This window comes from Nomia melanderi, chromosome 1, assembly GCF_051020985.1.
Source record: "Nomia melanderi isolate GNS246 chromosome 1, iyNomMela1, whole genome shotgun sequence".
In the NCBI taxonomy this organism is placed as follows: Eukaryota; Metazoa; Arthropoda; class Insecta; order Hymenoptera; family Halictidae; genus Nomia; species Nomia melanderi.
In genome coordinates, this window is record NC_134999.1 from 15509583 (window position 1) to 15534730 (window position 25148).

The 25148-nt window shown below is 37.3% G+C and overlaps 1 protein-coding gene across 1 annotated transcript; it reads left to right on the forward strand.

Annotated features, from left to right (window-relative positions):
* Window positions 1-548: 548 nt before the first annotated feature.
* On the forward strand, window positions 549-15160 carry LOC116431082 (uncharacterized). The gene is made up of 10 exons (XM_031986007.2): window positions 549-928; window positions 3046-3204; window positions 4000-4164; window positions 4676-4846; window positions 5831-5939; window positions 6819-6975; window positions 9352-9484; window positions 10634-10801; window positions 11992-12381; window positions 13903-15160. The coding sequence occupies exons 1-10, from the start codon at window positions 853-855 to the stop codon at window positions 14169-14171; spliced, it is 1797 nt and encodes a 598-aa protein (XP_031841867.2). The 5' UTR covers window positions 549-852; the 3' UTR covers window positions 14172-15160.
* The last annotated feature ends 9988 nt before the right edge of the window (window positions 15161-25148 follow it).

The following is a 25148-nucleotide window of genomic DNA, read 5'->3' on the forward strand; positions in this document are numbered from 1 at the left end:
ATAATCATTAACAAATTTTTACTGATTTCCAGTATCTAAGATTTTCCATTATCAGATAGACTCACCCCAATTCAAAGACTCCATCAGACTATCTGTAATCATTCTTTACTTGTCACATGTTGCGTCTCTAAGTTTTTGTTTACCACGGTCCCTCCAATATAATAATATTTTCTATTTATCAACTAAGATTCACCTTCGAAATCTCGTATATTCAAACCATTGCATTGTTATAGACTCTAGCAGATTGAGTTCAACAATAAATAAATTCAATGAGGAAGAGAATACAAATGAGCAACTCTTGGGTAAAATTTCTACATATTCCGGGACACGTCCCCTCGTTTTTCAACTTCTAGCTAGTGTGCGAAATAAAAGTCAACCGCGACGATCCTTTCTCTCAGGATTTATCTCGTGCGTAGAATTGAATTCGCAGGAATTCCCCCCAAGGCCTGGCAATGCTCGGCAGAGATAGCCATGGCAGGAAGCAGATAGAAAGCTATCTCGAGGCAGCGAGTCGACGGAAGTAATGTTCCCGCCCTCGTTCCAAGCGGAATAACCCCGAAAGGCGACATCCCTGTTCCATTCATGGACGCGGCACGATCATCAGGCACCAGCGATTTTACTTTTTATTCCTCGTTCAGTCTGTTAAGCCCGCTGCGTCCCGTCGCCGTTCGCGGTCCGAGTGCCATTTTTCCCCCTCGTTCGGCCCTAACGCGGCGACATGCCTGCGGAAGTTTAATCGAGTCGTGTCGCGAAAGAAGAACATAATATCCCGGACTTCTGTTCATAAATTATGTGCGCATCGGTGTACGGCTCTTAACCCAGACACCAAAGCTTCACCAAAGGCACCTCAGGATGAAGGTATCTTCTCTGGCGCCGCTTCTTCTGCTCGCCATTGTTGCGCAGCCCGCCGATTTCATCAGCTTGACGGGTAAGTGACTTGGAAAACGCGTTTCGCACGAAACAACGAGAAAGAAAGGAACTGTTGATCGTTCGCAACTAGGAGAGGCGACTATCAATCGCCAGATTGTTTGATAAAGTCGAATCGTGAAGTTTTATGTTTGATATTAACATTAAACTGATCGAATACCGGTTTCAAAGTATGATTGAAACTTGCGCGTTTTCTTTCGTTTATTTCATTTTACATGAATTCTTATGTTATCCGGTTCTTCTCTTATCGGTAATCAGTTCTCCAATTTTCGTTCTTCTCTGTGTTTACGATCGGTATGTGTGATATCGAAACAGTTTTTCTTCGAGTTTAGAAGATTGTTGTCTGTGTCTCGTCGGGGAACGTTGAATATTTTTAGTGGACAGCTTTCGAGTGCGAAGGGTTAATGTATTCGAGTTTGGTCGTGTGGTCTTAGTCGTTTCGAGTTCTTTGGAATTTCTGAATACCGGTGACGTAGTCGTAAGTTTTAATTTTCTTAGAATCTCGGTCACTTAATTCTATGCCATGTCAATGTTTGTAGCATCGATAAAATAGCGTATTCATGCGCATTTGAATGGCAGACCGTCGCGGTATTCAGCTGTGGATTTTAGAAAATTACGAGCGGTCGCGAATGTGTTAAGAAACGAAAAAGAAATGGTGGACGTTGAGGCGAAGAGAAGAAGAAAGCTGTTTCATTCCATGTCGGTTAATCAGCGTCGCCTTCGTTTGCGTTCGAATGGAATCAGCAATTTCGTCGTTTCTCGAATGAGGGTCCATCGTTTCCTACCTGACTGCCTTTCAATTGTTTCATTTTACTTTATTGTTACCGATAAACGTTTGGTCATTTGTAAGCGTCAGTTTTTCTATATCTTAACACAGTTTCCAAAGTTTAACCCTTTGCACTTGGAAGTTTCTAGAAATATTTAACATGTTTCGACGACGCGTAAATAATATTCTTTGAAACTAATTCGAAATCACAAGTACATTGAAGAACAAAGCTGTTTTATTCCAATATTTCGAGACGTTGTACAAAGTTCAACGTTAAATATCAGATTTTATAGTTTTACTGCGTCAAATCAAGTGGTGACTGAGAGTCACGGGTGCAAAGAGTTAACGTAAATTTTCTATTTAAGTACTTAAATACTTTATAATATATTGTATTGTTAATGCGATAAAAGTAGAGCAAAATTATTGAAGCATTGCACTATAAGTAGAATGAAAGAATGCGTTTGTGTCTAGTCTTTCTTTTTCTACTAAATCATTAACGTCGAAGCAGTTTCATCAAGCAGTTACGAAAGAGATCATAGGACAGAGGGTTAAATATTTCTAGAAAAACTAGTTTCTATCGTCAGTAAAATATGATAGTATATATACGTGTATAGTATGTAATATGATAGTATGATAGTATATAAATACCTTTCTGCTCGAAAGGTGATTCTCAGTCGCCACTAGATTCGATATAGCAAAACTATCGTCTTATATATAACATTATGCTCCGTATGTAATATGTAAAATATTGAAATACAATAGCTTTGTTTCTTAATTTATATACGTCTTCTCATTTGTCAGTTTCGAAGAATGTCGTTTATATCATACTGAAAAATATTGCATATTTACAGGAAAGAACTTCCGAGTGCGAAGGGTTAATATCTCGTAATATCGTTTTCATTTGCGTAATTCACGTAATTTCGAATAACTCGTTAATAACTCGAAAGAACATCCGAGTGCAAAGGGTTAACTCATTGCTGGTAACGAGAAATCTCGTTTTCTTATAAAGACACTTAGCTATGCAACTTCGCTAATTACCACAGTATTTAAAAAAATATTAAATTCGATTCGAATTGACTATCTATTTAAAATATATTACATAACAATATGATATCTGAATTTTTGTATGTATAGTCATATAAGTTGAACTCATTAAAAATTGCCATCCGCACAATTCAGTTTTCTGAAAATTAGTTGGTACGCCTTGTGTTAATATCTTGTAATATCGTAATATTGAATATTAATAATATTAATTATAAAGCTTTATAATATTATAATATTAATATATAATCTTGTAATATCGTTTTCATTTGTGTGATTCACGTAATTTCCGAATGTTTTCTTGTTCAAAGGTAAATGTCCCACGGTGAGGCTGCCGAACGGAAGGGTTCGAGGGAGGACCAGGGGCAGAATCATCAGGTTCAGTTGTAACGAGGGCTTCACTCTCGTAGGTAACAGGTATTCGAATTGCATTCGAGGCCAGTGGGATACGCCTACGCCAGTATGCGTCAGTAAGCACGAGTTTCTAATCATTCCTGATAAAACTGTAACAGCGGTCAGCAATTAAAATGTTCGTCGACGGTGGTCACTTTAATTGTTCCTATCATACGATGCTGCTTCCACTTTTTTCATCGAGCTAATTTATTGCGTGCATTCATTTTGAATTCATTTGAATATGATTCATTAAAGGAATGAGCATCGAATGAAAAGGAACTCTTAGATAAATCGTCGATTTTTAGAGACTTTTTATTGTTCAGAGTGTTTATTAACCTGATTAACTACTTCTTTGATTGTTTGCTTTGTAATTCTTGTATTTAACAATAATTAATCGTATATTGCTCACTTATATTTGTTTGTATTACCCTTATATTTAACAATAATTAAGGATTACATGGTTTTCACTTACATTTGTTTATATTACCCTTGTATTTAACAATAATTCAGGATTACATGTTTTTCACTTACATTTGTTTATACAATCTTTGTACTTAACAATAATTCAGGTCTACATATTGTTCACTAATATTTGTTTATATGACCCTTATATTTAACGAAAATTATATGTTACATATTTTTCACTTATATTCGTTTATACAATTCTTATACTTAACAATAATTCAGGATTACATATTGTTCTCTTATATTTATTCATAAAATCCCTGTATTTAACAACAATTACACATTGCACATGGTTAACTTACAATAATTCAGGATTACATATTGTTCTCTTATATTTATTCATACAATCCCTGTATTTAACAACAATTACACATTGCACATGGTTAACTTACAAATAAATTGAACAGACGCCCGTTGTTCTACGCCGCCCACCCCGGACCACGCGTTAGTGGCGTCGAAATACTACGGCGCGATATTATTGTTCTTTTGCGAGCCTGGTTACTCGCTGGTTGGCCCGGCCGAAATTTATTGCGACGGGAGGGAGTGGAACGGTACAGTTCCTCATTGCCGAGGTAAATATCCCTTTTATTTTCATTTCCATGAAAGTTTCACTCGCCAGCGAATAGATAAAAATGTAGAATCAAATGTGAAGTATCCTTTTGGGAATCCAATATTTCCGAGAAACGGTGTCCTATCTGAAAGTTAAAAGTTCAAAGAGTTCAATCCTTTTTCTTTCTAAACGCAATATACATAGCGGAGATAAAATGAAAAATTGTATCGAATTAAAATTAGAATTAACGCGTCGAATGCCGCGCGATTTCACAGAGCAAAATACGCAAAATGGAGAGAATCTAATATTAAATCATTCGATTGAATCGCATTATTATTATTCCACGTTGATCTGGTTGAATGTCACCACGTTAGATACCATTTGTGTTATAGAAATGTTTTCAAATAATCATCGTTTAATTGAGTGAACTGCAGCAACTCGATTTGGTCGGAGGTCACCGGTGACCTCCATGGCATTCGTGTTAATACTGGTAACGTATTAAATGTATAAACTTTTTTTAAATATTCGATTAGATACCACTGCTGAAGCCCCGACACAATGCGACTTCGAGAAGACAGACCTCTGCTGGTGGGAGCAGGACCCTGAACACGATTTCGATTGGCGACGACACAACTTTGAGACGCCCAGTTCTCATATTGGGACTGGACCTACCCATGATCATACTTTGGGACCTGGAAACGATGGTATTCACAGAACAAAAGAAACTGGCATTTAAGCCAGTGTTTCCCAACCTTTTTTGTGCCATGCACCACCTAAGCCTTTCTAAAATTCTTATGTCCCCCTATTAACATATATATAATTTGTAATATTATATTATAATACTTTATTTTATAATATTTATTATAATATTCTTTTTATAATATTTATTATAATATTTTTATAATATTCTTTTTATAATATTTATTATAATATTTTTGTAATATTCTTTTTATAATATATATTATAATATTTTATTTTATAGTATTTAGATTTCAGATAGATATTTCAGATTTCAAATTGACCCTCTTAAAATTCAAATTGTGACGGCCCCACGTTGGGAAACACTGACTTAATATTTGTGTCTTCATATCCAGTTATATTCAGTTACAAAAATCTGTGAGCAATAAATTCGAAATATCCCAGACAATATAATAGATTTTATATTCTGAAAAAATAACATTGACTCAACTGATTAAATAGAATAAATCAGAAAAGAAAAATGCACAACTACATTTTTTAAAGAATTTTATTGTACATTATTTATATATTTTTTTTTTAATAGAAATACAAGGTTCAATTCTACCGAAAGTTTCAAAAATATGTTTATACATCGCTTTGTACTCGAGAAACTTGAATTTGAGTGTTGTAACAGGACCTGGTTACTGTGCCTGACCAATTCGCGCCGTTTCTACTTACTCTGAGCACGAATGGTAGTACGCTTATAAAAAACCATTGAAACTTTCCTTCTGAGAAATATTTAGTGATACTTACCAAAGTATTATTCTGACTATATTTTTTCAATGAAAAATTCAATCTTCGTCGATCATTATCATTAAGTCAACATTTGCCAAGGAAGCTAAACTGAAAATGATACGATTAAAATCGTTGAAAGTAGAACTAAAAGTAACCGAAGGTAAACAATACACAAGAGAGATAAAAATGTAATAATCAGGTGTGTCATTTTCCAGGGCATTATTTATACATCGAGGCATCAGGGCGATTGGTGAACGAAACGGCGAGAATCGTTTCTCCAATCTACAAAGCGTCGTACACAGATGGAGGCTGCTTTTCATTCTGGTAATTCCTTCGTGATCCAATTTTCATTTGGAAACCGTTCCAAGTCAAATCGCTGGAGAAACATTTGTACCGGACACTGTATAAAAATACAAATTTACATTTGCCAAATCTACAGCAATAACAGTGACATTGACCATTGCATTATATCTTATATCTGGAACAGTGAAGAATTTGTTATGTAAATTTGTTTAACACTAGAACTACCGAGCATTTCATACGATTAATATGTAATCCCTATAAAAATGGTGACAATAGATTATTTTCAGTTTCTACAGACATTCATTATAGTATTCAAATGAAACTATTTATTTTCAAGATCATTTCAAATATTGAATTCTTTTAAGATATGAATAATTGCGAGACAAACAAATCAAAACCAGTCATTTTGACTGGAACGGTAGTTCTAGTGTTAACGAGAGTATTGCCTTGGTTGGCGAACATTGATTTCACAGAGAACAAAATGATATCTTTATTTATTACGAATGATTAATTATTACTTAGTGTCATTTATTTAACTCTTTGCACTCGAAGCTGTTTCTCACTGACATTACCAGCAACTCGAAGTAATTTTAATAGAAAAAGCGTATGAATAAATAATACGCGCATGAAAAGAAAAGTCATAGATGTATCTGTTTTCTATAGATTATAGATATAAATGTTATAATATATTTAATGACAAAATTTTACAGTTTGTAACGACAAATTTTCAATGGCTCTGGAGCCCTCGAGTGCAAAGGGTTAATTTTTCGGAAAATCTCGTTCGTGGAAGGTAGCAGTTAATTCTAACTTATAATGCAAACTACGAGATATCTCGAAGCTGGCAGATCTATTACATACCTTGGAATATTTTTGTAATTTGTTTTTACCTTTAAATTCCAGGTACCACATGTTTGGAGCGAGCATAGGCGCCCTGAACGTTTATTTCAAGCCGGAGAAGAACAGCACAGGCCAACTGATGTTCTCCAAACAGGGCAATCAGGGGAATCATTGGTTGCACGGTATTTTCAATCTCCCCAAAGCTGAGAAGGGTTTTCAGGTAAAGGTTTCAACAGAATGCGATCGCTCACTGCCTAAATTCTAACTTACTAACAAATTACAATGTAATAATTCGTAACCTTCTGTCGTCGACGCATTAGTCATCACATGGTAATTCAACCCTTTGCGGACAAATGTCGATATTTCGCTGAGATCAAACTTCCATGTTTGGAATACCCAGTTGTGAACAAATGATTTAACTATTCGAACAGCAAGCAATCAGTACACAGTTTCCTTATTCTCTATGATTTAAGGATTCAGTGTTTAATTTAGCAGAATTTGCAAAAGGTTTTGTATACTTTCAACAATCTTCGTCTGAATAATTTCTCAGAGAAATATATTTTCTTAATAATTGCAAAAAGAAGACATCAGGCATAATGATTTTCACTCGTCTAGTAGTTTCTGTCAACATTAATTTCCATCAAACGAACACTTTCTAAGAACAATAGAACAAACTGCACAGTAAACGTTCACAAATCATCAAAATTAACCAGTTAACTGTGTTTGGCGAGTATACACGTCATCTTAAAACTCTTATAATTTTCACTATAATTTTCATTTAATGTTTATTATAATTTTTTTACTATGCTTTCCAAGAAATAAATCGAAGTAAATTTATTTGAATAAATGTTATTTTTTGATATTCTTTTGTAATATCACAATATTTGTGATCTCATTAGATAACTACTCTTATTAATTTTTTTGCACACACACCCAATCACTTCCGCATTTTTTATACATATCCACAAAAGTTGTTTAACATTCAAACGGTTAACACATTGCGTACCGGCTAATTTTCAGAAAACTGAACTGTGCAGATGAATATATTTTAAATATATCAATTCGAATCAAGTTTAATATTTTCTAAAATGCTGTGGTAATTAGCGAAGTTGCATAGCTAAATGTCTTTATATAGAAACGAGGTGTTAATATCGAATATCTAAATATTTAAGTTAAACATTTAAATATGAAATTCAATTTAAATGATTTAAACGAATTTAACTAAATTATATTTGAATGTTTAAATTTTCAAATATTTAAATATGAGAGTAATTTATACTGTATAAACGGGTCATCTGGTCTACATCGACGTTTAAAATATCTGACGTATGTATTTAATGTTACAAAATTATCAAATACCAAATTGTTCTTCACGGTTAACTAACATGGTGTTCGTTTATCGTGGCAATTGTATCAGAAGCTTGTTTCATACTTTGGGACTCCACTGTTGGCTGGAAACGTGTAAATCAACGACAGATTCATCTGTTATAATTGATTCTCGGTGACCAGTGGTTAATCACTTGAAATTTTCGTAACTTCCACGGATTCTTTCTCGAATTCTATGATATCGTCTTGATTCTGAACGGCACAGGGATTGAAGAAACGTAAGAAAATCGATTTTCTTAAACGCTTAGACCAGAAGACCCCCTTTAATGTTTACCCGAGAATGAATGGAGGTTTCCCTCCTTTCTCGTGAAAACGTTTCGTGGGAGTAACGAGTTGAATGCGCCTATTTCGGATATACTCTCACAGCGGGTTTATACGTTTATCTGATTTCAATCCGATTTTCTGAATCCGCTGAACTGTTGTAAAACAGAACTCCATCGGAGACGTTCATACTTAGATGGAAAGACAATAATTGAAAAGTATCTCGTATCTACCTGGTATTTACGTCGGAGAATTGCCTCATTGAAATCTGTTTCCGGTCCGGATACACTTTATGAAGGTAATCAATTAACATTTAGGTAAACTTTGACAGATATTTCCATAAACAAACTAAAAACAACCAGAGCTGCGTAAGTTCAGTTTTACCATGAAGCATTTTAACACTGAAACTACAAAACAATGAGAACAGTTCCATTCCGTTTTACGAAAGTTCTAAGATAATGCGCATTCTACTTTGCGCATTATGGAATATTTAGAAATTAAGAAAATATTTAAATATTTCAATCTTCTAGTGGTCAAGCATTTTTCCAATAATTCCGAAAACACTGAAATGGTACTTTAATTTCACAGGTGGCCTAAATGTTCCTTCGATTTAATAAAAACGATACAAATACATAAAATTTAATAATTCTATTCGAAAAAGATTACAAATTCTATAATCCTATCATTTCATTTGGAAATTATATGAATAACCGCATATAAAAATGGCACAACTCATTATTTTAAAGTTGACGCCAACGTGTTGAATTTCGATCGAAGAACCGGCACGAATTCCTTTCGGTTCTTAATAACAATTTCGTTCCTCGGAATTTCTTGGTAATGCCGTGGCAACTCCGCAGCCCGCGCTCCGAAACAAAATGGCCCCGCGAAGTGCACAGTGCTCGCCGCTCACAATACGAAATTTCCCTCACAGCACCGTCGTTTATTGCAGATTGTAATCGAGGGCGTTCGTGGGAACACTTACGTAAGCGACATCGCAATCGACGACGTGGCCATTCTACAGGGTGACAAATGCCAGAACACGAGCAAAGCGGAGAACGAGGGCGTGACGGAGAGCGACGATGGTAATTCTCGCGCGGAGGAGTTTGTTCTCGTATTCGGAGTGCACGCGAATGCGCGAATCCAGTTTAGCCAGTTTCCAGTTAATTAAAAAGTCGAATAAAGAGGCGGCGGCCGCGTGCGCTCCGCGGAAAATAATATCAATGGATGCCCGGAGCGACACGGATTTCCTCAGGATTCGCGGCTGACACGCTTCCGCTTAACAGTTCGACCGTGATGGAAAGTTTAGATGATTTTGCATAATGGAGAATTGGCTTTCGGGAATTCTGGGTAATGGGGAGCTGGAGATCTTATGAGATTTTGCGTAATGGGAAATTGGACATCTTGTGACATTTTGGGTAACAGAGGATTAAAGGTTTTGGTAAATTTTGGGTAACGAAGTATTGGAGATCTTGTGAAATTTTGGGTAATGGGAAATTGGACATCTTGTGAAATTTTGGGTAACAGAGGACTGAAGGTTTTGGTAAATTTTGGGTAACACAGGATTGAAGGTTTTGATAAATTTTGGATAACGGGATATTGGAGAAGTCTTGTGAAATGCTGGAGATTTTATGAAATTTTGGGTAACGAAGTATTGGAGATCTTGTGAAATTTTGGGTAATGCGAAATTGGACATCTTGTGACATTTTGGGTAACAGAGGATTGAAGGTTTTGGTAAATTTTGGGTAACGGGATATTGGAGATCTCGTAATATTTTGGGTAACGAAATATTGGAGATTTTGTGAGATTTTGGGAAACAGAAAATTGAAGATTTTTTGAAAGTTTGGGTAATAGAAAATTGGAGATTTTGTAAAATATCGTGTAATAGAGAATTGAAAATAGGAAATGATTTATATAAAAGGAAAATTTAGGAAAATTTAGATGAGAATTGCACAGTTTTACAAGTAGAAGTTCTTTCCACGCGATGAGGGAATTATGAAGATATAAAAGATGATTTTGCTATCTCTTTAACAGTGTTTTGAATACTGATAACATAAAAAGTGTGTTAGTAGCTAGTGGTACAGCATTTCTGAAAAACTACTTCAACTTTGATCTAAATTATTTGAAAATGTCGAATCAAGAGTAGAGAGAATATAACATATACAAATATATCGAGTATAATGATTTACGTATTTCCACATATTACGCATTTTATAATGTCCGATATCTTTCAGATCAAATAGAACAGGTGAACGCACAGCTGAGTTGCCGTGGACAATGTAAAAATGTCTTGACCAGCAATTTAACAACTGCTAAAGATCTATCCCAGACGTGTCTTTGTACCATCGATTGTGCCGAACACTTCATTTGTTGCCCGGACTACGCGGAGTACTGTATCCTAGGTAACCACTATTAAAACTGACAATTAATAACCACCAATGATAATTTACAAGCAAAAGCAGATCAAGCAATATGTTTTTACAAATTACCAATCAATTTGAAATTTCGTTTTCATCCCCAACACTAGATTAAAAAATTAAATATTCCCCTCAAAGTTAAAATATTAATTATAAGAAATCATTAAGTATAAAAGCACTATAAAATAGTAGAATAACAAACTAATAATATAAACGTACTATAACAAAAATAGTTTATAATAAAACAATAATACTTCTTATACATTCGCATTTACATATTCGTACATAATATTCAACACGTTTACGAAGAATATTAACCTTTTGCACTCGACAGGTCTCACCACTTGACTTTCTACAGTAAAACTATAAAATTTGATGTTTAATATTCTACCATATATAACGCATCAATTTGAGAAATATTGAAATAAAATAGCATTCTTCTCGACTATACGTGTGATTTCTCTTCGAGTTTCACGAAATATCGTCTTTATCATCAGAAAATGTACAAATACATCTACTAAAAAATTTCCGAGTGCAAAGGGTTAAACAATACAAATACAAAAGAAACATCATTAACCCTCTTGGTTTCTCACTTTGAGGTCCACGTCGACGTTAGTTCATTCAATTACAGCTTAATATGACGCTCTATTTATTCATTCAAGAATATTTGGTAGTCATTGAAATGTTACCTACAAATGGTACAATTGTAATACTACAAATAAATATAGAAAAAATCGTTAAAACAGGTAGAGGTTGCAATAAAATAGAAATAAAATATCGAGTCTGACTCGACATAGGACTGCTAAGGGTCAAAGTATCAAAGGCAAATGTGCAAGCCGCTAACAACCATTTAGTGTATACGATTAACACGTTGACTGCCACGTTAGTCACCGATGACCGGAGTTTCCAAACTACTTGACAATAATTACAATTTGTCAGAAAACTGACGTCGAATGGAAATATTTCATAGCGTAAATTACTAGATAACAGTGTAACGTAAGCATTCCGATACCAAATACTAAGTAACCGTTCCTCTCTATCTTTGCTACAAAAGAATAAGCGAGACATGAAACTCCGAAGGTTTTCGTGGCAGTCGACGTGTTAAAGACCACCGTTCTGCACAGATCATCTCGCGACGTTCGTAGAATTAACGCTGTCAACCTTGTATCCCCCAGGCCCGACCGAGGACTCGGTCACAGAAGTCACAGAAGTTACAACAGTGATTCACGACGCAATTATCGGGCCACCAGTGAAGAAGGACAATGTCACTGATATTGCGACCATGCGGCCGGACGACAAAGGTATCTCCATATACCCGAAGGATGAGATCGACCCCGTTACATTGAAACCACCGACGACCACCACCACTACCATCGCCACGACCACGACCACTGCCAGTCCGGTCACGAACGTAACTAGGCCGAAAACAGTGAAACCATTGATAACCACGGAACGCACTACCCTCACGACCAACGCAACTACGAAACTGATCCAGACAACAAAGGAGACGCCAGTCCCGGAAACGTCCACCACCGAGAGATACGTGCCGATAGCCGCTCCTCCCGGTAATACCAGTTCATAATAACGCGAAAGTTTAATCCATCGCACTCGAGAGGTGGTGACTGCCACCACTTAATCTGATGCAGTGAAACTATAAAATTTCATATTTAACACGTTGAATGCCGCACGATTTTATGGTACAAAATCCTTGAAATGGAAAAAATATAATATTGAATCATTTGATTGAATTGCATTGCTATTATTGCAGGTTCATCTCTCTGAATGTCACCACATTAGTTAGTATTATTTATAATATAGAAATGTTTTCAGATAATCATGGTTTAATTGAGTGAACTATAGTAATTCGATTTGGTTGGGGGTCACCGGTGACCCCTATGGCATTCAACATGTTAACCTATTAACCCTTTGCACTCGAAAGTTTTTCACTGGAAATATGCAACACTTTCCGATAGGATACAGACGATCTTCTTTGAAACTAATTAATGAGAGAACATGTATGAATTAAGAAGGAAAGTTATTTTATTTCAATATTCCACGTATTGATGTATTATACAAAGCTTGATATTATATATAAGACTTTATAATTTTGCTGTATCAAATCAAGTGGTAACTCTCAGTCACCTCTAGAGTGCGAAGGGTTAACTGTGGAATTTAGTTTGAGAAACCTCTCGTTCTGCGTGCAATAAAATCAAAAAATGGAGCCTGTACTCGTCGAATGTAGGACAAATGCACATAGAGTATATTTTAATGAAAGACCAAAGCAAAACAAAGAGGAATTACATGTTTATCTGAAAAATATAGAATTCAGGGAAGGAGGAAGTATTTCTTTTTAATTTCTAATAACAATACCTATAGGATTCATTTCATTTTCATTCTATAAAGTACAAGATTACGGCCGCCATAAATATATGATGCCGGTAGCGATAACGTGTTAACCCCTTGGCCTATGGTTTCTTTCTCAACTCTGATCGATACGACTGCTTAGTCATTAATAATTTATTGGAAACAGAGAAAAAATCTAAGCATATATTGTGGCTATACTTCCTTTTAAGTATATTAGTTGATTGCAGAGGAATAATATTTCGAAATTCAAATGAACTGAGTAATACATATATATTTGTTGAATCATGTTGAAAATCTTCACCACGAGTCTCATTTGTAGGACAAACGTTAACACATTGCTACCGGCTAATTTTCAGAAAACTGAATTGTGCCGATGGCAATTTTCACTGAGGTCAACTTATATCACTATACATAGAAAAACTCAGATATCATATTGTTATGTAATATATTTTAAATGGATAATCAATTCGAATCAAATTTTATATCTTTTCCAATGCTGTGATAATTAGCGAAGTTGCATAGCTAAAAAAACTCAGATATCATATTGTTATGTAATATGTTTTAAATAGACAATCAACTCGAATTAAATTTTATATTTCTTCCAACGCTATGGTAATTAGCGAAGTTGCATAGCTAAGTGTCTTTATATAAAAACGAAATTTCTCTATACCGGTACGCAATCTGTTAAGGGTCGAGAGAAACTCTACGTACTTTGTTCGCAGATCTAGACGTGGTGCGCCAGGATGTGGAGAAGCTGCATCACAGCGGTGTGAAGATCAGCATGCCGGGAATCATCAGTTTGGTGGTCGGGATCCTGACCGGAGTGACGATCACGGTGATGGTCGCGATTTTCGTTCTGAGGAGGCGAAAGACGTACAAACGCAGCGCGAACGGGTCAGCGTTGTCCGAGGACAGTGACGTACGGTTCTTGACGTCCGACGAGATCCTGGACTTCACTTTAGCCAGGCCCAGTGAGAACGACGAGACGTAAGGTGTCCCGGGTCCAGCGAACTTATTCAAGATGGCGGGTCCTGGTTGGAGAACGCCGGAAGTCTTGAAAACTCTGGGATCTGCTTGCCGTGACACACGATCGGCGGCCACGAAAGCATTCGAAATACTTGCAAAAGACTTAGCCCAATTGGCAGATTAATTTCGATGTACCTTCATTATGGTGTAAAGCTGTAAAATAGTTCGTAAGGTTTTAATATTGGCAACAGCTCGTAGCGGAAGGATGAAAATAACGATTCTTAGTTGGCTTGGGAAATTGAATTGATCGAGAAATATTTTCGAAAGTATCGATGATTGTTGGTAGTAATCGAGTTTAAGGTATTAATTTAAAACGAGAAGAGAAGCTGTTTCTCGGTTATCGTTGTCTGCGACAAGTATAAATATCCATAGATTTGGATTTTCATTGATCCTTCAAGGTTTTCGGGATTAGTCAAGTAATGGCATGGAATGAATTGATTAATTAATGATTTCCGATCGAAACTGTTCCAGCGGTTAAATGATTTCGTAACGCTGCAGCTGTTTTACAGTTTGTAAAATGTGGGAGTCGTCATTCGAACGTGGAATCGTTAAGTTCTTTGAATGAAATTCTGCAATAGTGCTTTCCTCCGGGAATCTCAGAATATAGTTAAAACCGGTAAATCGACGTAAGATACCGATGCTTTCTGTTCCAACGGTATAATTCTTTTTCCAAGATGGCGACCGAAAGATAACGAATACACGAGAAGCAGCGGTATCTTACGGGAATTCACTATTTTAGTTTCAGTTGACAAACATTTCAACCAAAGTGTGTATATTACATTTCACCAGACAATGATGAACAATCTTTGCGATTTGCATTGCTGATAATAATGATAGTTGCGTTAGTGGAAATGTTGAGACCAACGTGCTGTATATAGTGATGACTTTTACGTCTGAAGTGTTGTATAAACGAGAAGCACACGAAATAAATATTGACTTTATTTAATCTAATAATCCCCTGTCTTCTATTGTTCAACTAAATCATTCCTTTATTGTTCACCAATCATTGAAACAATTAACGATAGGAAGAGAAGTGTCATCTTTCTTTTTCATAGGTAAATTACCAACAGATTGCAAGGATAAATCGACACGAAAGATGCTACTGAAATAATAAACAATAAGAAAAGGCCCTTATAGTTTCTTTATTCAAAAATTACCAATAGATTGTAAGGAAAAATTAAAACAGAAGATGAACAGAAACTTCCCTCGTCTAAGTTCAATTGTATATAGTTTTCCAGGTTGATCGATAATTACCTTGTTCAGCTCTTCGAGAACGAAAGCCGCCATTTCCTCGATATCGAGCTCCCATACTTAGAACACTGAGTTGCAAACAAACATCTTAATTACGTAAATATACAAGAAACCATTACATAGTTCTCTTTCCCTCCAACACTTAAAAATCCAATACACACTTCAGATTTCCTCTCGAAGACTTCGAATATTTCGAAGATTCCTCCTCCGATAAATTGTTATTTAACACTAAAACTACCAGATCATTCAAAATGACTCCTGATATTTTCCTTTTGCAATTATTAAAAAGATAACAAATATCTCTCTAAGAAATTCTTAAAGAAATCAATTTACCAATACGAAAACCTGAATGGCAAAACAATGAAAATCTCAGTAGATCGACTCTCCGAGTTTTTACAGAATTTCGAAAAGTCAATTTAACTGCTCGGTAGTTAGCGTTAAATAATAATAAAAAGAAGTTCGTCGTGCGATCTTTATTCGAGAATTACCAGCAGAACGGAAGAATAGGTCGAAACGGAAGATGAACGGAGTGTTTCCTCGTCGAAGTTCAGCTGAAGGTAGTTCGCCGGGCTGATCGATAATTAGCTTAAAATAGCGGGGCGATATTAAAATTAAAATTTGCACCGTTTCAGCCCCTAAATTTAGGGTTGCGTTCGAAACGGATAACCCCGTGCCACGAGCACGTCGAGCCAATAAACACGCGCCTTTATCGCTCACGGAGTCTCGTTCTTTAATCTTGATTGTGATCCTAGATTTACTTCGAACGCGCACTCGACGAACCCGCCTCGAGGACGCGTTTAATTAGCAATGAGTCTCGCTCCCGTGTAACCGACACGTATCCCATAAAATAAAGATTAATGCGAGCGACTCGATTATCCGACTGTTATTTTATCTCGTTCCTCCTTATCCCTCCTTCTGTTCAACCCCTTTTGATTCCTCTCGTTAACAGCTCCAACGATTACATACATATTTACAACGATATTTTATGGCAGATTATTATTACCCAACTGCACTCGGTTAACCCTAAATTCAATTAGTCGTCCAAATTTCATAACGGACAACTTATCCGCGGCTCGGTTTAATATAGGAATTAATTTCAATAAATTTATAATTATTATTCATTTTGATTAAATTAACTTGATCTTTATCGGCTTTCCCTGGTATTTTACGATACTCGAGTTTAATCACTTTGGTTATCGTGTAATGAGGTCTTCGATGTTAACGTTGAGGAACGTTATAATGTGCTCGTCGAATATTTTGTTCTAGTTTTATTGCAGATATTGCGAAGAATTTAACGATTGATGTGAAATAGTAATAAATTATAAATCTATGTTTTATATAGGCATTATAAACCTTATTCTATTTTATAAGATACAATTATTCTCAGATTAGTTCGATTTTCGTAAAAAACAAAATTTCAATGATTATCCGTTTAATTTTACGTTTCGATAATTTATGACTCATAGGATTTTTAAGTAGCATTCGTTTTCTAATTCCTCTCTGCCGGGTATGTTAATTCTTTGTAAAACCGAGCATGCCTTCGGCAGGTTTGTACAACAATTTGCGTCTTCCTATTTGCGGAGCTATACCTCACTTAGCTTGTAAGATAATATCGTCCTCGATAAAAGCTTTAGAATTAACCCTTTGCACTCGAGAGGCGACTCTCGCTCACCACTCGCTCCGATATACCAAAATTATAAAATCTTACACACAATATTAAACTTCATATAATTCATAAACGTGTAAAATATAGAAACAATAACTTTGTTTCTTAACACGTTGAATGCCATGGGGGTCACCGGTGACCTCAACCAAATAGAATTACTATAATTCATTCGATTAAACGAGGATTACTCGAAAACTTTTCTATATTACAAGTAGTACCACGTAATACACTGACATTCAACAATTCAAACCAGCAATAATAACAACGTAATTCAATCACATAAGTTAATATTACATTACTTTCATTTTCTATATTTGTCTCGGCAAAATCGTGCGGCAATCGACGTGTTAACTTGTACACGTTCTATCATTCAGTTCGTCTCAAGAAATGTCGCTTATAACTAATTGGAAAATGTGAAGTATTTCTAGTCAAAGATTTCCGAGTGGAAAGGGTTAAACCTTAATACCGGCGTAATTCGAATGAACTAGATAATACAAAAATCGGGTTTGCAACGTCAACACCGAAGTTCCCGCGGAGTGTCGAAAATTCACGCGATATCCCGGGGAGTTGCTCGGGAAATTGCGAGCTGTTGAAACTTGCCGAGAATCCCACGTTACTGGAATGCGGAATCACGAAGCCGGGACGGAAATTCCGTAACCGTCGCGAAATTGCGGGATACTGTATAAATCTCTTCGTGCCAGTTTCCGTCGTTGGAACTCGAAAGAAAGACAGGAAAAGGAAACGGAGCTTGTAAACCGTTCTCGCGATGATGTGATTGCTGTGAATAATTGTTATTTATTATTATCTACTGTTTTCTATTGTTATTTATTATTATCCACTGTTTTCTATTGTTATTTATTATTATCCACTGTTATCTATTGTTTTTTATTATTATACACGGTTTTCTATTGTTTTTTATTATTATATACTGTCCTCTATTGTTATTTATTATTGTCTACTGTTTTCTATTGTTATTTATTATTGTCTACTGTTTTCTATTGTTATTTATTATTATCTAGTGTTTCCTATTGTTATTGATTATTATCTATTATATATATTATTCTCTTGCATTACAATGTAAAATATTTAGGAAAATAGTTCAATTCAAAAGAAGATTTAACGTTCAGAAAACGTACCAATTTTGCTGAAAAGTATGCTACACTGAAGAAACTTGAATTTTGTAAAGGATTCTATTAACTCAACGATAATTCTAAGTATTCTCAGAATTCTCAACGAATTCGTTAACTGAACAACAGTTTCTGTAAATAAAACTAAATTCTGTTTAAATCTATAGAAATTATTGTTTGCTATTCACTTATTAGCAACTCTTTCGATCTACGCTTTCTGCGATCAGTTCCTCGAAAGCGTCGGTTAGTCGAGTTGAAGGATGAAAATGAAAAGAAGTCTCGGTTAGTTTGATGAAACAAGCATCGTACATTTATTCAAGAAGCATGAAAAAACAGCCGACTTCTATCGAGATTCGACGTCGTTCTGTCGCAGAAAAAAGGGGCACCGGCCGAACAATTGACGCAGAATGTTTGTCGGTGTGTGTTACGTGTGTATTTCTTATGTCTCTCTCACTGTGTGTGTGTACGTGTGTGTGTGTTTGAGTGTGTGTGTATATATACAGATACATTATCTAAAAATATATCTTCCGAAACTGGCGCCAATTTTATCTTGGCCTGTATCCTCTGTACAACATTCTTATTCTGGACTCCTGCCTCTGAAATTAGAGCTAGTCGTCGTATTAAAATGAATCTTGTTTAAGAACGGAGCATTGTTCTCGGTCGCGGCCATTTCTGTGTAACGCCTGACAGTTGAAGGGTTCCCAGTAAAAACGGATCGTATTGGACAAATTTTATTTTCGAACGTAAGCATGAAGATATATTTACCGTTTCTTTCTTATCTTGGTAGAATTGAAGATTTCCAAAGGGGATTGAGATAAATTGAGAAATGAGGCATTTCTGAAAGGTGACAATTAAATTAAGATCTCTTCAACGTTCAAATTAGGAGCCCTTCAGCGTTCTATTTTGTTAATTTGTATTTTTTCTTTTCTACGCGATCACTCACTGCCGGTGTCGTAAAACCTGGGTGGTTTGATTGTTCTTCACGCTCTTCCATTCCATCACATCGTTCCGCCATCACCATCTTACCGCTCAACCGGCCGCCATTTTCAGGTTGCAATGGAAGCGTTCAAATGAAAATACTTGGAGTGCTTTTATTTCTAGAAAGCAAGAGAATAAGCTAGTCCCTTTAATGAATGTTTATCAGACACTTGATTAAAGAATGTTTAATTTCAATTGGATTGACCTATTGCTAATTAATTTTGATTACCTTTCTAACGAAAGTGAGACTTACATTTCTTTATGTTAATACAAAATTCAAGTATAAATCGGAAATATTAATAGCGAATAGAAAAACTGTATCACCGTCGAACTGATGCATCGTAGAATATATGAATATTTTCATTTAAAAATTCGTTAAGGACACCATGATTAAAATTCATAGAACTTCCAGCGTTCCGTTTATATACCGCTGATCGCAATTTCAAATGAATGCGCCGTCACTTTTAGAAAACAATACATTTAACCAGCTAATCGCCTGTATCTGCAGGAGAAAGAAAAAATTGATTGTCTCCGGTGAGATTCAGTCGTTAAATAGAAAAAAGAACGTCGTCTATTCTTTCAGAAAAGTGGTTTACTTCCAATAAATAGTTACAATTTGCTGAATGCCACATCGCATCAACGGAAACGTAATCCTCGCCTATTTACAAACGTAGTCGCATAAATGCCAGCGAACAGATTCAATTGCCCAAACAATGTGCTGAATTACTCGGATTCGATGAATCCAGAATGTTCCTGAACTGTGAACGGAAATCGCACTGCACGGTTAATAGGACTCATTGATACAGACAAAGGAATCTAATTGAACACGGGCAAAGTGATCGTTTCCAGAATTCAATACTTCTCAGAGGAAATTCTTCCTCTTCATTAACAATTTTATTGATCAAAGTATCATCGATTTGTGTTTACATTTGCAGTATTTAATGCAAGTCGGTTGAACCATTGATTAATCACAAATAAACACCGTGTATGATTTGCTCATAGTGTCAAGTGATATTTTGAAAAAAATGTTACTCATAAACGAAATGTATCGTTTCGTTACGATCATTTTCTCAGTCTACGTTCATCAAAATTATTCCCGATGAGTCCTGTCACGTAATTAGTTACGTTCTCCGTGTACAGCTCAGAAGCACGCTGTTTAATTTGACAGACGCACTCGGTCGCCATGATTACAATGTCGCTAAGTACAGTTCATCGAAAAGGGGACGAACGTCTCTGGAAAGTTTGAGAAGTTTCGTGAGATTCATCGTCAAACGAGGAAAAAGTGTGACCGAAACGCGGCCGGTTAAGCGTTAACAATGACAATTAAAGTCGAAGCGTCCGCACGCTGAACAATATCTTGAAGCTGCGCATCCACCGAAAGGAACGTTTCCAATAATCGATTCTTCGATTCTTCTCTCTCCTCCACGATCAGCTTTCTTAAGCGTAGAGTAAAATATTTCTTTCGGAAGTTTTCACTCGGATTTACATCAACGAACTGTTACTTTAAGGAAACTCTTGAAAAGACAAACTTTGTTTGTGAAACGTTACAATTTAATTAAAAGCTTGCCACTTTCCGCGGAGAGCGACTTTTCTCACAAGCACAGAATGTCCGCGGTTCTCGCGCGAAACGTTTAATCTCTCGCCGACGGTGAAGAACACCGTTGCCGAAACAAAGGACGGCGACCGGAAAAATTGGCTAGTCGTCTCGTTCGGTGGATTACCCAGCTTAACGTGTCTCGATGAGACTCCGTAGACAGCCGCTGAGCAACAGGAAGCGTTCATCTCTAAAGTCTGCTCGGTGAATATTAAAAATATTCTGTTCTGATGAAAAATACGTAGATTCTGATATGTTCAGTTCGCTCAGCCCTCCGTGACCCAGTTCCCGTTGAGTTCAACGTAAATCGCAACGAACAGGGTGTTACTTCGATCGTTAAGGTACCCCAGGGCCACTCGAAATCAGAAGAAAAGAAGATCTTTCCACGAGTCTCGCTTCGGTAAACGATTGGAACCGGACAATTCGCGTGGGTCGCGGAGGGTTAAGGGTACAACCCTGTTTCTCAGATGATTCGATTAAACAAAGTCGACTGACGTGCTCATTTTTCGCGAGTCACGTCAAACTACTATACATCGGTCGCCGAAAGAATCGACTTGGGTCACAGTCAACCAGCTGCTTCTTCAACACGTTGACGGCCAAGGCAGCGCCCTTTAACCCATCAGCCGCCATTTTCTCCGAGTACCGTTAAACAACTTTGGAGATGTTGCTTGTTTCTCGAACAAATACAACGAAAATATGTTTGTCACTCTTAGCTACCGACGTTGGTCCCAGGGACCAAAAGAAAATTTTCATTAATAGATAGATGCAGATTTTTCTGAGTTTACGGGAAATTTGAAAGTGCTTTGTATAATATAGGAAACATTCTCCATAATTCTATTTTAATTACGTCCTGAAAAATGTTGAATTTGATTAAAAATTCGTAGTCTGCTGATTGGAATGAATATTGTTGATTTTCTCTGTCTTAATTCGTAATGAAGATACACGAAAAGAAATCGTAAGTAAATTTTTTTAATTTTTAAAGCGATGTAAAGTAAATTTTCTTCCTCTCGGTAAGTAAGGGTTAAACTGAACTTCGTCGTCCAAAGATACAATATAAACTTAGAAACCGTAAGAAATACCCAGAAAACGGAAATGGCGGTTTAAATGTGCGTGATTTTCGAAATGGGCGTCATGGCGGCTTATAGGTTAAATGTCCCACAAAGTTCAAACCCGTCCCTTTTGCTTTTAATGATACGGGACACTTGTAAGCCAGTATTTTATCACAGTCGTTATCCTTTTAACCATCTTGAATCTCATAGGGCCTAACTAAAGTTGCTTTATTCGATATCCTACCGTAAAGATTAGCTTTCGACTGTAAACGGAAAGTTGTGCCACCCGTTTGCGCGGGTGACGCGGCAGTCAAGGTGTTAAGGGGAGCCCTTCCACCATTTTCTTTTCTTGGCCGAGGAGCGGAGAGCTCGGAGTTCATTACTGGAGATTCTTACATCGTGTTTCTTGATCATATCGCACGAATTGTCATGTATATTTCTATTTTCATAGTTAATTTTAGAGTTCAGAATTTTCTTCTGTATTAATATCTCCAACGAATTCAACGTTGAAAAAAACAATGCGAGATTTAATGAAAATTGTTCGAAGAAATTTTGAAAACATTGTTACATGAGATTATCAGTTTTATAGTTGAAACACTCACTATTTCATAATGTAACTTGATAATAGTTAATAGAGAAATTAAGGATCAAAGAATAACAGAGAAGAATTAAAGAATAACAGAGAAATGAGAAATTAGTGAATGAAAAAAATTCGACTCGTTAATATGATTGAGTGATAAATGAATAACCCGAAAAATTGGAAAGTTAAGGCTGTTAGACGTACCATTTTCGATTATTGATTCTTCCGACATACATAAATGTCAACTCACTCCTTGAACTCTCCCCGTCCTCACCGTCGTCAACAAGTCAATTCCTTCGTCGTCTCCGCTAGAAACCGAAAAGAGAACGTCTATGAACGAATCTGGCACTTGACGAATTGTTCTGAAGTGGTGCGCACGATGGATCATCGAGCGCGAGTCGTCCCCCGATGACCTGACCGGTTGATCGCGGGTCCATCATTGAGCAACGATCAGGGATCGAGCCTCTGGGAAGATCGTCTCGACCATCGTCCTCGACCACGAAAACCGAAATCTTCTTCATCAACAATGTAACAGTCTAGACGCAGTTTAATACTGAATTGACCTCTTTGCAAAAAGGGGGATACCTTTCACCTGACGTGTTCGCGAGATTTTCTATCCTTATTCTCTTTCTTCTTCGTTTACCTCCCTTTTACTCGTCTCACATATATTGCGTATTTTAGTTGAGCCTCGTCGGTGTCTGCCAATTGTATCGTCGTTCTTCTATCTTTCTTTCTTTCCCTCTTTTTTTTTGTGTGTTTTCTTCCGTTTCCTCGAACCTCGAGATTCATTATTCTAAACGATAGTTCCGTTAATCCTAGAGTTGCATTTTTTTCATTTCTTTTTCTTCTTCATCTTTTCCTCCGTTCGTTTTATCATTTAATCGTAAAACCTTATAGTCTAGTCGACGAAACGAGAATACACGAAACGAAACGCACGGCGCGACGCGGCACGCCGGAAGATGCAAGCGCGCGGGCGTCCGACCGTTCTCGAGACATCTCGATCATCGACAGCCTGAACGTTCGACCGAGAGGCTCGTCGTCGGTGATTGCATCTTGGTCTTCGAGTTTCTTCGTACGCGGAGACCTTCGCCGACCTTGAAATGGGGCAACTTGGGACCTTCGATCGCGAGGAATTCGGTTGTGTTTCGGTTTTCCATCGGTACGCGCGACCGACATATTTCTCGTTCGACTTCTTTCGTGACGCGTTGGTCGGGCCGAAGAGTCTTCCCGGATTTTATCTCGGAGAGGATTGAACCGTACTAAACAATAGCATCATCAGTTTCATCCGACTATTTCATTCAGCGTGTTCATTCGTTTGCCATGTTCGATTTGTTACGATTCAAACGCCGTATTGGTAGCAACGGGAAGACTCGTCGGCCAAACCAAATAGAAGAGGAAACAATTTGTCCGTTTCACCGGCGTTCTATGATCTAAGGGGAGGGGCAAACTATAGCGAGAAACCAAACGACCGTAAACGATACACCTCTGTCGAGAATCTAACGTTAAAATCTAGATCAGTCTTCGGCAGGCCATTCTTCGAATTCGAAGCGCGCGAGCGCGACGCCAGTCCAAGGTCGAGGTCCTCCGGGAGACAGCGGCGCTGGGAACGGGCGCGCGAGGGAGCGAGAAACAATTATTCCCGGCCGGGTCCCGGGAATCTCTCCACTCAAGGTTCAAGCACCCACGAGCTCGCCTCTCCACTTCGTTCCGAGCAATTTGCAGAAAAAAGGAGGTATCGCTTGAGACAATGTCAAACATTTATCGCTAAGCTAATATTTACTTTAACAGCGGAGGAAAACAGAACGGAGAAAGAACAGGGCTCAGGAACGCGACGATCCGGCAGCGGTGTCCCGGAACGGTGACCGAGAAAAACGATTCCTGTCTGCCATCGATTCACATCGTTCCTTTATCCTTTCATTGTTTTTCCCGTGAACGAGTGTTTTCTCGTTGCCATTTTTATCGATGACCGTTCCAAAATCGAATCCGCTGCGCTTAAAGTCGAGCATAAATTGGCTTTATAGGGAAACAATCGCGCGGACCGCAGAATGGCGCTGCCAGCTGTGCCGACAAGATGGCGGGTCGCTAGGTCCCGCGCCACAATATGGCGCGCCACCTGGATCCAACGCGTAGCGCGGAAGGCTGTCTGGCCCCCGACCAACTAAAACCAGTGGCTCGTTCTCAGTCTTCGATAATCTGTAGTAGCGTTCTCGTGTCGTATGAAAATAAAGTCGTCGAAAGTGAAAGTTCTTCTTCTTTTTTTGTTTTTTCTTTGGTATTCGGGTCGCGGGAATCGCTCGATCGTTTTTTTTCTTTTTCTTCTACTTTTCTCCTTGTTCTTCTTCTTCTTCTTCTTCTTCTTCTTCGTGTTTTTTGATTGAGAATTACGGCTGAACGATCGGCAGCGCCTTTCGGTAGACTGAAAGTTGCAGCTCGAGATCTCGCCTGCCGTGGCCTGTTGCATCGAACACCGCCTGCGAACGTTACCCCTAAATCATCCCCTTTGAAACCTCGGACACCCTTAATTTGTACTTTAACATGAGGATTCCTGGTCGCCGTTGCGTGGCTAAGGTCTCGTCCAACGCGCTGCGTGCCGGCATTTTTTCTCCCATGATCGATTGGCGTTGGCAATTTTCGTGTTTCAACGTGACTGACGTCTTCTGCGGACGTTACCGATAGCGTTTAATTATCAATATTTGT

Bases quoted from the DNA above. Each gene is read 5' to 3' on its own strand.
- LOC116431082 (XM_031986007.2), top strand. From the start codon at position 853: ATGAAGGTATCTTCTCTGGCGCCGCTTCTTCTGCTCGCCATTGTTGCG. The intron at 5,940-6,818 runs GTAATTCCTTCG...TTTAAATTCCAG, and splicing joins GGAGGCTGCTTTTCATTCTG to GTACCACATGTTTGGAGCGA. The intron at 12,382-13,902 runs GTAATACCAGTT...CTTTGTTCGCAG, and splicing joins GCCGATAGCCGCTCCTCCCG to ATCTAGACGTGGTGCGCCAG.